Source organism: Larus michahellis, chromosome 2 (genome assembly GCF_964199755.1).
Source record: "Larus michahellis chromosome 2, bLarMic1.1, whole genome shotgun sequence".
Taxonomy (NCBI): Eukaryota; Metazoa; Chordata; class Aves; order Charadriiformes; family Laridae; genus Larus; species Larus michahellis.
In genome coordinates this window covers 47,608,154-47,622,485 of record NC_133897.1, presented here as the reverse complement: position 1 = coordinate 47,622,485, position 14,332 = coordinate 47,608,154, and the positions used below count along the sequence as shown (strand labels likewise).

The 14,332-nt window shown below is 38.5% G+C and overlaps 1 protein-coding gene across 1 annotated transcript in view; it reads right to left on the bottom strand.

Moving 5' to 3' along the window:
* The window catches only part of ATP2C1 (ATPase secretory pathway Ca2+ transporting 1), a 70,680-nt gene extending 56,557 nt beyond the window's left edge, over positions 1-14,123 (bottom strand). Inside the window, exon 1 of the mRNA XM_074575164.1 lies at positions 13,884-14,123. Coding sequence (XP_074431265.1) covers positions 13,884-13,991 — 108 coding nt within the window. The 5' untranslated portion in view covers positions 13,992-14,123. The remainder of the gene's footprint in view (positions 1-13,883) is intronic.
* Between the last annotated feature and the right edge of the window lie 209 nt (positions 14,124-14,332).

Sequence of the window (14,332 nt, the reverse complement as noted above, 5' to 3'; positions counted from 1 at the left end):
TCCTTCTGTCACAGCAGGCTTCTCAACTATTTGCTTAAGGTATAATTCAAACCATCCTCAATAGACTAAGCACAAATTAGCTTTTCGGGAAGAAAAAAAAAAATATCACTTTCTGTTAAGACGGGCTTTCATTTGATCTAATCTCATTGTTTTTTGTCTTTCATCTTGATGTTAAAAACTCACCAGTGCTTTTACAGTTCTCTATAGAGTACTTGTATGACTGGAGTCAAGACAGGGCAGGGATGATACTGGAGCTTCTCATTTACACACTTTAAGTGGCATGTACCATTCATAAAGCCTGTATTGCATATTTCCTCCTAACATCCTTTCCATTCATGTTGTTCAACTGATAGCTGATAGAAGCAATCACCTCATCTCTGAATAGAATTCTCCAGAGGAAAATCCGTTATAATTCTACATAAAGTTTAAATGTTTTTAGATATGTGTGTGTATACACACACACACGTGTGTGTATATATATATATAAATGAAATCAGTTCACTAAGTTTAAAAGAAGATAAAGGATACAGTTTTCCCAGACAAAACACGTACTCATTTCATTTTCTAAATCTGAGCATGTTAAGATGTAAGAAATGTAGCTACATTTTCAAATTACCTTAGCTCAGCCCTGTCTTGACACTGTGCAATTATGCTAATTAAGGAACTTTGGTTTATGGCAGTCTTAAATTAGCTTTCACTGATTTTTTAAAACACCATTAAATTTAACCCTTCCATCACATCCCTAAATAGAATCCCTACTAACATTCTGCATTCAGAGGAGGGGTGCAGCATCACAGCAGTTTAAGTTGACATAAAAATCAGGCTTTTGTGATTCTCCTTTTGCTGATGCTCAGTTCTGCGCTTCCTGGCACTGTCATCACTGTCCACTCAGGGGGACCGATCCAGCCAAAAGGAAAGCCTACCTCCAAAAAGGCATTACTGCCGAACTCCCAGAACTGGTACAGGAAGGCAGTGTGGGGCAGCGGCATGAGTATGGGAGCTCCAACCTAAAATCAGCTTGAACTGTTGTGAACATACACTCTCAAAGGATTCAAGAAAATCTGGTTTAATCTATCCTTCAGGGACAGACTAGATGAATTCATTTTCTGACCATAGCACTCAACTGTTGTCTCAAACCTGTATTTCATCTTCCATACTTTTCTTCTGGATACCTTCCATCTCTCCCGCATATTCCATACTCTCCTGCCATTCTCTTCCTTCAGCTGCATGATTTTGAAATAGTTAAAATTATTAATTGCATGTTTTCCATAGAGGTTTCTCCTCCCTTCATTTAGGGCATACAGAGGTCTTCAGCTGTTTCTGGTTTATCCTCAGTGATTGTTTTCAAAGTTGACTACTCTGGTACAAGCTTTACTACTAAAGTGGAAGCTCTCAGAAATGCCCCTATCCTATGTTGTGAGGTTTCACAGTTCCAGAGACAATTCTACTCATTTTGTGATGTAAGGAGCTAGTTTCCTGTTGCCTCTAACAGACAGCCAAGAGACACATACAACGAGATTGTGCTCTATAATTGGAATGTGCTGTGAAGTTACTGTTGGAAGCCTTAGCTGAGGCAGGCAACATGCCTTGTTAGGATGTCTTCTACCAGACAAAGGCACCACTGCTCTGCACCATCAGCTGCAGCTACAGTCATGTCATGGCCTGAGTACCAGGCCATGGTGGAAAACTGCTCCCTAGTAAAGGTTTATGTCTTGCCAAAGGATTGCTGCAATTCGTTAAGTGGGAAAGAAGAGCACCCCATTTACTTTTAAAATATTTCAGTTACATTATAGTAAGATGTCTGTGGTGGAGAATAAAGACCTTTCAACAATGAAACTATAAACAGTTTAAAAAAAAAACAACTCCAGAAGTAGTGAAGTACTTCAGTTTGAATTGATTCAAGGCTAATGTGCCAAGAATTTCAGGAATGCTGCATATATTACAGAGAAGTAATCTTGCCAAGTCTCTCGGCACTTGGAAGTTCTTTTTCAAGACTATTTGAGGGGGGGTAAAATTGGGTGAAGGTAATACTCATTAAGGAGCTGGCAGTTAGTAAACAGATGTTTACGTAGTTGTAAGATTTCAGCTCCTGGCAAGAATAAGATAGTTTGTTTGATAAAACATTTAAGCATAATGTGTTGGACTGTGTAATTTTATTCAGACTCAGAGCCAAAAATTTTATCAAGTGAAAGCATGTGGTAGCTTTTCAGGTTGGGAGAAATTCATTATAAACTTTTGTTTTACAGGAGAGCTCACATTCCACTTTCCTTTCTATTTTCATAACTGCTACTATGTGTATGTAAATGGAAGTCAACTATTCATAGGATTTTTTCCTCCCTTATGTCTTAGTAAAAGTGGCCTGAGGTCACATTTTCAAACTGGTAGAGGTTATTGATAAAAGCAATTAATGTGGCATCCTTCTATTGCAACTACATGCTCTAGCTTAAAAGACCCCTAACCTAAAGGTAACTCCAAGTGGTGAATTGAAAGGTTAAATCTGTATTCCAATGCATTCTTAATCAACCCCAACAATAAGGCTGCAAGGGGAGAAGTAAAACCTCTACTTACAGGTATGTAACACGTAGAAACTTAATGAAGTACACTTAGTAAAATTACCCAAATTTAACAAGGTTGTTCTGACCTGGTTCCCTACCCAGCTACAAAAGCTTGTGCTGGGACAAACAGGCGGTGGGAGCAAGTGCTCAGAAGTGTTCCCATACCACTGCTGATGAATATCAAACTGCAGCACAAGCGAATTAAATAGCAAACATCCATTCCAGGGCAGCACAAAAAGACTCCTGTCTGCCTTGAAGAATAGGTGCTAGAATATTCCCAGCAACATCACCATCTTTAGCCTAACTCTTGCATTAAATAGTAGATCACATACTCGAGTCCGCATTAAATAATAGATCACATACTCAGGTCCATACATCACCAAGGGCTGGATTCAGCCTCCAACTGAAATTGGCAGGAGTGGATATGGGAGGGACAAACCCCACAGCTATGTCATATGAACCGGGAGGGTATATTCCACCAACCTGTCGCAATGGGAGTGTTAAAAGGGCCCTGAGGTGCCCCTCTCTCTCCCTTCCAATAAATCAGTGACTAACGTCAGCTTCATTCTGTGCATCTGCAACAAGCCAAGAAGCACCAGAGGGGGATTTAATTTAAAAAGACTTGAAACTTGTACCGTATGCCCTCCTCCCCACCATCTGGTTAGTGGGGACATTCCGCATGAATTCAGCATGCCAACTGCCTATTCAGAAGGAAAAAAAGAAGTTCCTCTTTCAGTAAAAATATTAGGCAGTTCCCATTCCATCTTTAAGGGCCTCCAACGTAATCCAGATCCATTGAGGAGATCTGAGGATACAACCCTATTTACAGACTACAGAAACTGGCAGTGATAGATCAGTGAAAATCTTGTTTCCTATTTGAAGTTCATCTTAAGGTAAATTATAACCTTAAAGATTCTATATAGTATTTGAAAACTGCACGGAATCTGTTTATATCTAATCAGAGACATGATTTCTATCATATATCTTACATATTTCATATATTTAAGGTCAGAAGATTATAATATTACCATATTATAAGATGTTTTAAGATAATGTTATGAGATCATATTTATCATATCACATCAAGTATATCTTACACTGTATATTTCTATGATTCCTATCATGATTTACTTAATCATATGTCTATGTTTATATCAAGCATTAGTTTATCTATCATTAGGTTATATCTAACCATATATCTATCCAGCCATATAGCTATGGCTTATTTAATATGCTGAACTAAAAAGATATCAAGCTGTAAACGTTTCTGATACATCACTCATTGACCTGTCGAAAATCTTCCATCCAGGGGAAAAAAATAAAACTATCATTGGAAGCCTCTGACGCTATAGGAGCAACATGGATTAATTAGAAGTTACTTACATGTGTATGCAGTGTGAACCAAAAACCTTGATTTTGCTACTCTTGAAGTTGCAGAGCAGGACTCCTAGAGAATTTTCTTCAGTAGACCTAGATTTCAGTAAACCTGGTGCTTTTAATAATTTGTCTTTTATATTTCCCATAATTTTCACTCTAAATTGTTTTCTGTTTCAGAAAAGTTGATCTTTGGTTGTTTACAGCCTCACATCTTCAACACGTGCACAGTCTCGTGCTGTTTTTCACTTCCTGGGACAGATTACAAAGGATTTAAAATAAGCTAACCTTAGTGTTTCAGTTTTTCCTGTTGATAAAGTGTTATATCCTAAGCCATAGTCTCACTGGAATATCTGAAGAGAGTGCTAGGTTTGAAGAAATTAAGCTTTGCAGGAATTAAGCTATTACATCCTACAGAGTCTAATCAAGATCCTACTTCTAGGGTCAAAGTGTAAAGAATGCAGAACTGTAACAGAAAAACTGAAAAAATCTGTGAGAAAAAAAATAAGGTCCATTTTTAGATTTGCCAAAACCCTTAAAAAATCGCATTTTCTTGTGCAGTTTGTGACAAAAGGAAAACAACCATTTTTCCCCCCAAGTCCTAGGCCTCTTAAAGTAGTACATCCAGTTTGAATAAAAGAACAAGTGACTTCATACATTTCTGCAGCCCTTCTGCAACCCAGAACCCATCACAATGGCTTCTGATCCTAACAGGAACTTTTAGCAAATATTTTCTAATGAGTTCCAGGTTTACAACAGGTATACAAACTTCACAAGCACTTGTCTTTAAGCAGTACTGTCTTTTTTTTTTTTGTTACGTTTACATGATTTTGAACCACCCTAGTCATGGACAATAATTCCATTCAACCTTTTAAAACAGCTGTGGCATGACATCCTGTCCTTCTGTGTAAAATTAGCCCTGCTCAAACACAGGGCCTCTTGGAGCACTGTAATTGAAGGAGCAACTACATGAAATTTGTTCCGGTTTAAAAGTTTCTAACAGCAATGCCAACACTTCTGAGTCCGATATATAGGATGGTTACAAATATGTATTTTTTTATGTTAGCCCTCATCAAAAATACCACACGTTACTATGAAAGGCAGCCTCTATTAAGATTGCTGTCACTGATTTGGGTTCCTCCCATTTTCCTAAGGGCCGAGTTCAGGCAGTAGTAGCCTATAACAAACTGCCTGTGAATGCAAAGCAGACACCATAAAGACATAAGCGTGGCGTGGCACAAACACCAGAGGAGGGCTGCAACCAAACGGTCAATTCCTATAATACTGCTGTGTTAATAGCATTTGCAGTTCCTGGGCTTTAATAACATATTCTTTGATATTACAGGCTGGTTCCTGGAACTGTGCAATTAGATCAAAGATGTTTGCCTATGCTGAAAAAAGTTTCTAATCCTTTTAGTTGCATAGAAAAGCTTGAAACCACGAACCTCAAAACTTGAATAGAAAGGCCAAATGAAATTTCCCTGAAAAGAAATCAGAATTTGAAAGGCTAAGTCATTTTTGTAATTGTTGGGATTGAGAGTCCTGAAATTTCTAGCATTCAAAAGCTTTTTCAACTGGGCTTTTTTAATGCCTCTTGAGCATTTTCTGCTCTAATTCATTTTAAAATATGGTAAAAAGTAGAGCTGCTATATCTCTGTCTAATTTCCTGGGGAGAAACGTGAATATATACATGTGTTACTGAGTGCATGTGAGCCCAGTACCTCTTCATTGTAACACATGTTCAGTACATCTGATGGTGTGATAAGCTAGTTCGACAGGGCACAGCTGAAGAAATTAAATTAAGAAAACAGGAGCCGCAAGCATCTGTTCTGTTTGACTATCTCAGAACTTTAAATGCTACGTAAATTTTGGGGGGGGTTCTTGTCTTTCTGTGGCATTAGAAAAGCTAACATGAAAGTCCTCTAAATTAAACCTAATCCATTTGTATCTGACAGATTTATTCACAATTTTAAAAGGGAGGCAACAGTGGGATGGGATAGAGATATTTTTTTTTAATTAAAAATAATGTGTTCATTTGTACACAAATAAAGCTACAGTAATGGAATATATCTTAGTTTTGAAATCTTTTCTCTTGGCCTTCAGTCCTTGTCATACTTACGTTTACATATGTTGCTCTACCCGTTATTCAACTAATGCTGTAGAATTCCAGCTTAGTCTCTCTCTAATCTTTAAGCTTTCTGCTGCACTGCATGTTCTGTTAAGGTTTTTCATTTTACTAAATTTCAGAAGTGGCAGCCAGCCCACTCCACTCTCCCCCCTCCCCAAGCACTAGCTGTCAGCAGCAGCCATTGGGTCATGATACTGGCTTAAGTGAAGAACCTGACCATATGTGACTGAGATTGTATCAGTGCCACCAGAAGTGCCTAAATGAAAAATGGTATTTCGGGAAATGTAATATGATCCTGTTTTAAGTGTCAATGATGTTAAGACTTCTTCAGCAGACCATCCCATAAACTTAGAGTCCAAAAATAAATGAGCATTGACCATTTAGATTAGTAAGTTTTCAACTTCTTAAAATAAGAATTTTTATAGTATAAACCATTAGGCAAGAGCTGCCACAGTCCAATAAGTGGCTAGGTAAGTTCTTCAAGATGCTAAGGGACCACAAGCCTCTTTTGTCAAAAAGGCAGGAGCTCAACATTTTAAGATTAGGATCCTTGTTTAGCTCAGTGCTTCCTTCGAGTGATTATTAGTTGCTCTTTTCTTATGACAATACCAAAACCTGCTCATCTCAGAATGTGTGTATACAGACAGACATAGCTTATGCTTGAAAAATTGACTAGTCATGTCTGACAAAGCAGTGGAGACCCAGCTCACATTTCAGCCAGAAGATGGTAGTTCAACAAAGATGTTTATCTGAAGGGGCAAAACATCCAAGCTTCAATAACGATGATCATAATTCAAGAAGAAAATCTGCTTAGGGGGGAAAAAAAAAATCTGCACATCCCTGGAAAACATCATACAATCCTGACAGGAATTGCTGTGCGACTATAGTAGAAAGTCTAGCATAAAGCCAAACCAGAGCAAATGTGGACTACTTCTGACGCAGCCTCTCAAATACTGATCCAAATGAGCTTAGAAGAAGCTAGTGTGACAAAGAGGATATCTGAGCTACCCGTCTCTATTAGAAGATAGTTTTCCAAATGAGTCTGTGGACTGCAAGGAACTGTTAGGACACAAGAATCATTTTGACATGATGGTGTTAAGCATAAAATATTAAACAACATAATACCCATCAGCCCCAGAGAATCACAAAGTATTTCAGATTCTGGACGTACCACCCCAGGAATACACAGCAATCAGTTAGCACTTTTTATGCTTCAGAACAACAAAGAACAGAAATTAAGGAAAATGCTTCATTAAAGGAATGAGTCAATCCTCTGTTTAACCACAAAATTCATAGCATCTTAGTCATTCAAAGCAAGCAGCACTTTTAACGTATTGTCTCAAATTTAACATATGCATAGTTTTTACATACCAAAAAGTATACCACTATTATTAAACAAATTTAACTTGACATGTCTAAAGCCATTATAATGAAGTTTTCATTAGTAACTATATAGATTTCTTAGATGTCCTAGTAGAGAAGTACTATGTGATTTGTGATACTCGCGTATTTCATAGAACGCTTATACTGGAAACTTGTGGTAGCTACGCCAAATGCATCTTTTGATACAGAAATCTTTAGAAAAGCAAAACAAAGCCAGACTACTGGTGACACCCCTCTTTTTTTAACCCAATAGTAGCACTTGGACTACCCCAGCTGTAATACAAGCATCATGATGTTAAAATATTGGCAATAATGGATCTCATTTCTCCTATACACACTAAGAGACAGCATCACTTCCAGCTAGATGTTAACTTGTGTGTGATGGGACATACTGTTTATCTCAGAGCAGAGATCAAGTACCAACTATTTCAGCAAAAGCTTCTAGATCTTTTTCTGGGTAACGTGTCTCATTCAGGCGCTTGAGCTGCATCCTCATTATCTCATCTCCAGGCTGACTAGATGTCTGAAAACTTTCCTACTTTGAAGAGTTGATTCTTGCAAAAGTCTTAGATTGTCACTTGAGGACATGAAATGCATCCCTTAAAATGCCTGTAGTCCTATAACTTCAGGAACTGCGTGTCAAACATATGTCAGATTCAGTCATACTAATATCGCCTGGCATATAACGATTACATTTACAAAGTTTAACAGTGCCATTTGGATTCAATGAATGTAGATTTTAAAGCTGTGAGGAATTATTTCTGTAATCCAGGCTGACTGTATGTGTAACAGAGAACTTCTGTCTGTAAACTGTGCGCAGACTATAACCTCTATTTCATCTATATAAAATCTTTTATAAGCCCCTCTAACCAAAATTTCAGAGTATGAGCTGACAACAGATAAATTATTCCAAAGGTTAAATACTGATTGAAGGGTGTACCTTATTTCCTATTTGCATGCAGCCTGCAAGCTTTTTTCTCCTTGATTAAAGACCCATTGTTTGCGAGCAGTCTTCCTCAAACAGCTACTTTGAGATAAGACTTTGACTGTTAAGCTGGGCAGAGTTGCCATTTTTGAGGAAAACAAAAGGTAACGCAAAAGAACAATGCACTACACAAGCAAGCATCTGATAAGATCTGCTGTGAGAACATCTTCACAAGACGAACTGTGCTCTCTTCCTACTCAGACCTTAAAGTGACTTACAAATCCTGCCCAGTCACACTCAAGACAGTGTCTTGAAGGAAAGACAGCTTGATGCAACTCAGCATAGGTGCTATTATCCAAGTCTAATCAAATTAATTTAGACAGCAGTTATTGAACTGTGAACTCGAGAAAGACAAACATGTTTTCATGGCAGGGAATAGCTCTTCCGTGACAGTTAGTGGAATATCTTGCCTGGTCTCCAGCAGTCTGGTTGATTGACTTGTTGGCCAGCTAAGCATGCAGCAAAGAATCAACCACTGCCAGGTATGTGAGTCAAGGATTTTCTCAGATATGTTCTCTAGGGTAGGGCTTGTTGTTGGTTGTTTGTGGTTTTGGGGTTTTTTTTGGTTGGTTTTTTTTTTTTTTTTTTTTTTTACACCTGAAAGGTAACAAAACTGACTGGAGGTTTTCCAGTGTATGAAGTACTCATTATTATCCTCCCCTGCATGATCTCTTTGATGAAATGTTGCTTTTAAAGGCAGTTTTAATAGTACGCCTCCCCTCTTATGAGTCTTATTTTCATTAAGTGTGTGGGTGTTTCACGTCTTTGAGGCTCTTCTATCCATGAGTTCCACAGTTACAGGGGGAGAAGGCCAGACACAGCTCGCTTCCTTCAGAAAAGAGGCTAAAAAGGGTTCTGCCAAAGCAGCTGTGTTAATTGCTAAAGACATACATACTCTCAATGCAACATACAAGTCATTCTGTGCTGCCTCAGTTCTGGACTCCCAGAGCTCGTTTGGTGGTTTCCCTAAGGGACCAAACCCCATCTGTTAATGCTCATGTATAGAAGCTCATTGATGGTATCACTCTTACGCGTGAACTGTTGGCTAGAGAAATTATTTTAGCATTCATCTTGGGGCTGGTGTGTAGCTCAAAAAATAATTCTAAAGAAGTACTGGCTGGAGAAGCTGTAAGAAACGTCTATTTACTGCTAAGATTCAAAAGGAAAGCTGGTAGTTTCTCAGCACAGAACAATGCTTCCTCCATTTTCTTTAACATTAGTCAGATGTTTGGTCTTTGGTCCAGAGGAGGGCCATGAAGATGATCAGAAGGCTGGAGCACCTCTCCTATGAAGACAGGCTGAGAGAGTTGGGGTTGTTCAGCCTGCAGAAGAGAAGGCTCCAGGGAGACCTTATAGCGGCCTTCCAGTACCTGAAGGGGGCCTACAGGGGAGGTGGGGAGGGACTCTTTAGCAGGGAGTGTAGCGATAGGATGAGGGGTAACAGTTTTACACTGAAAGAGGGGAGATAGAGATTAGATGTTAGGAGGAAATTCTTTTGCCCAGAGAAGCTGTGGATGCCCCATGCCTGGAGGTGTTCAAGGCCAGGCTGGATGGGGCTTTGGGCAGCCTGGTCTAGTGGGAGGTGTCCCTGTCCACGGCAGGGGGGTGGAACTGGATGATCTTTAAGGTCCCTTCCAACCCAAACCATTCTGTGAGTCTATGTCCTTTGGAAGCTGATTGTAAATGAAAAAAGCATCCTGTGGTTTCTTTCAGGGAAAAGTTTTATCTGGGTCCAACTGGCATTTTCAACAGGAATTCCAAGTTTTATGGCCATGTTTTGAAAAGAGGAAACCTTACAATGCTCTTGAAAAGTCATTTCCTCAAATACTAATTCGGGTACACTCAAACTAACAATAAAGGCAAAATTTATTTCTTGCTTTGCCAAATGAATTGAAAAATTATTTCAAGGAAAGGAGAAAATGCTCCCAGCATATACACCATTAAACAAGCCACATACATGCTTTCTATGTATTTTATCTAAGCAGAGAGGCCTCAAACACCTTGAGATAATAGGTCTTTTATGTTTGACAAGAAAATAACTGGCATGTTTATAGCTATACTACAGCCTTATCAGCAGGAACAAACAAAGTTTTCTAATGTATATACTCAGAAATGGGGTTGACTGGGATTAGTCAGCCATGGCATTAAAACCACAAACCCATTGCATAGTCCCTGAGGAAAACTCATTTCCAGGGCTACTAAGCTGCTGTTTCAGGATCACTTACAGTCACTTACAAGGCTAAAATTCACAGGGCTTTGGATCTTCCAGTTCCCCAAAAGAAGCAGTAACCATATCAAAACATGCATTGTATTTTCACCTTCTCTCTGGTGTCTTCCTCTCTATATCTTCTAAGTTCCTTCATTATAATTTTTATTTGGAGCTTATTTTTTAAGAAAAAAAAAAGTTTACTTCATTTGTCAATGGCAGTTCCACATGCTAGGACATTGTTTCATTCATTTCCTTACTCAGGCTGAATTAGTATTAAATACCTCATACCTTCTAAGAACTCAAGCGTAATAATTTTTATGGAAAAAATCAAAGTATAGAATTAGATAAGATTTCCTCTTAAAAAATACATATTTCCATAATAAATAACTATACAGATCTAGATAAAAGAGTCATTTAACGAGAATTACCTCCTAAACTCAACTATGCTGTTAAAACGCCACTTACTCTCAAAGAAACTCTGCCATATAGCCATAAAACACATTTTCATAACATTTCTGTAAAGATAGAAGCTTTCAGATTTTTGTGTTTTAAAACATTCAAGATTGAGCTAAAAATGGGAGAGAAAATCTCCTATGTAACGATCATAAACAATTCCATTATTGAATCATACCGATACTCCATGAAGTCCATGCTCCTGGGCCTGGTTTGTTCAGCAAGGAATGATTCCAGAAGGTGATCCAAGAGAGGAAACATTTAATACACTGCCAGTATGGAAACAGTCTTCCTAAACCATACTGTATACCTGAAGCAAGTTTATCCTTCTTAGTATAAGTCTGGATGTTCTTATCTGTACATGTCCTTCTTATAATCTGTTTATCTCTTGGACTTCGTAAGATTCTTGTGTGATTTCCAGAATCTATCGTTTCTGAACAACAGGCATTTATTTCACAGCTTTAATTTTTACTGAAATATTTGATATCTAATGCTCTTACTCATGATCAGTTTCTGTAAAGTTTCTAAGCAACCAGTAAACAGGATTTTTAGTTGTCTAGTTTCCAGAGTAAAATGCAACTCATTAAAGTGAGCATGCAAAGCTGAGGTCAGATTGAAACTATTAGACTTATTTTAATGTCGTATTTCATTTAAAATGTTGGATCAGTGAACAAGTCTCGTAGGATGTGTATCTTTTCTGGAACATCACAGTGAACAGCAGTTCTTCAACAAGCCTCATTACATTCACTGCATAATATCAGGCAATGTAAAGAGAATGAATAATAGCATCACATTCAGTTCATTTTATATTGATAAAGCTTTGTGTCTTGGGACTAACATGCTAATAACCATGTGAATGCTTGTTTTGATTAAATGGATTTCTTCCAGCAGCTTGGAACAGCAGTGCCAGAAGTATGTTGCACTGAAGGTACTCACATCCTTACACACACGGAATGATGTGATTTGGCATCAAGTTACTGGTTGCTCTCTAAACCATTCAGTCTCACCAATTAATGTTCAAGTTATAACTGATCCATACATCCTCTGAAGTTCAGCTGTCAGGGCAAGCCTCTACCAACTCAAAGTTATTAGCCAACTAGCCCTACATACCCTCTCTGCTTGTGATTTTTGCCTCCATAACTGTACGAGCAGCACCATGTGCATCAGACAAAAACTGTCTGAACAGAACATGAGAATAGCACTGTTAGCATGGATCTGTCAGCCCTCCTGAGTTTTAATTAATTACCTGTCCAGGTCAGTAATGGGTGAATATAGAGAAAAATGGCAAAAAAAAAAACCTCAAAGAAAAAACAGTTAGTCATCTACTGATAGTATTTATTAAAGGGCATTGAGCCAGTATTAAGCAAACAATCCTGATGACTCACCCTGCCAGATAAAAGAATGTGATCCTCAGAAATAAAAAGCTTATTCTCAATGCCATGCAGGGCAACCTGCTGAGCTCAACTGCACTTCCCACCCCGTAAGTGTTTGTAGAGTCAAAGAAGCAAAGGTGAGTATTTGGCGAGTATCAGCCCTGCCAACATTGGACAAAGCCAAGGAGAACGAATAGGATGTTTCTTTAAGCATGTAGCGCTTGAGCTGTTAGCCATTGTAAAAAAATTAGGAGTAAGAAAGAAAATAATGAATGTTACTGTACCGAAACAAGAAAAGCAGATTCCCGCCCCGCCCCCCACCAGTTATAGCCCTGGTACTTTTTTTCCAAAATATATCATGTCAAAGGAATGTGCCTTTCTTTGCCTGCTGACCGCTCATTTAGAGAAGTATGCTATTCAACAGCATTTAGTGCACAAAGAGCAAAGAAGTTTAACTGTTTCAAAGGAATGCAGAATTCCAGCTCTTGTTACAGGCTGCTTCTGAATGCTCACCCTATAGCTTAATATTGAGCACATATTGGATGAAAAAGAATAGGAACTCATCAGAGATGGCCCCATTCCAGACTCACTCCTCTCCTCCCCTCCCACCCCACCCCCAGCTAAATAATTTCCGCTTCCTTGTGAAACGGCAACAACTTCAGATAAGTCAGTTCTCCTAGGGATATTCGTATTGCATTTAAGTCAAGAAATCATCATCTACCAAAACGTTTAAGAAACTAAGTTACAAGCCCTACTGCCAAGAATCCAACCTTTCATTTAACACAGGTTTATGTGACAAAGAGCTCAAATACCCACCAGTCCCTACACCTGATCTCAGACTAATTAACATCTCTCAGTAGAGACAAAGCCCTTACAGCACAGAGAACAGCAGAGCGTAATGTTTATGGCTAACAGAAGAGTTAAGAGAGCAGAAGCCTGGTTTATTTTATATACATATTTAGGAATTAATTTCTTCAAATATACCCCCCTTAGTGTAGGAAGAGGATTCAAGACTATCAAAAGTAAAAGGAAGATTAACAATTTCTTCAGCCAGCTAGGATGGAGATGAGTGATTCGAGATGAACTGGAATTGCACTGAAAACGTCTCCTGACAGCAGTGAAATATGGATTTTTGTGATCCTCAACAGACAGGTAATGACTACTTAAAGCTTCATGGTCTCGGACCCCAATTGCTTTAAGTGTCCAGTAATTTCCTCAGAGTCAAAAATTATTTGTTCTCAGGGCCAATTTTGTCAAAGTCACAAAGCTCTTATAAAAACTTAAACATAGCCATTACTCCCAAATACTGGCATTCAGAAAACCATGCAGCTAAACTTCAGATCCTCTTCCTTTAAGATATAGCTAGGTCACCCATGGGGTTACAGTTGAAGGAGCGTTTTTTTTCTTTTAATTTGTTTTTTACCTTCTCTTGAATCCTCTTGTCTTTCACTGTTGGTACAAGTCTCCAAATTGCACGGATAGGAAGCTTTATGAAATGGGAGAAGACAGGCTTATGGAGCAGATTATCCATAATTTAAGCAATTTCTGTTACTGCACAGTTAAAGAGGCTTCTCTGTCTGGAGTTTGAGATCTGAATGCATGTTTTCTGCCTCTTCCCAAAGACCCATAGTCCTCGACTGTTGCACAATCCTTTTCTGCAGAGCAACTGGTGAAAATCAAAACATCAAATGCAGAGCCTGCAACAAACGACCAGTGTTAAAGTGCCACAAGGGCAGTGTGAGCTGGAAGAACCGAGGGGCAGTTCTACCAAATGTAAATCATTTCCCTGACAGCACGTTCTGACAGCCCTACTTATGCTAAGAATATTCTGCTGCTGCAAAAAAAAAATAAATAAAAAAAATCAAACAACAG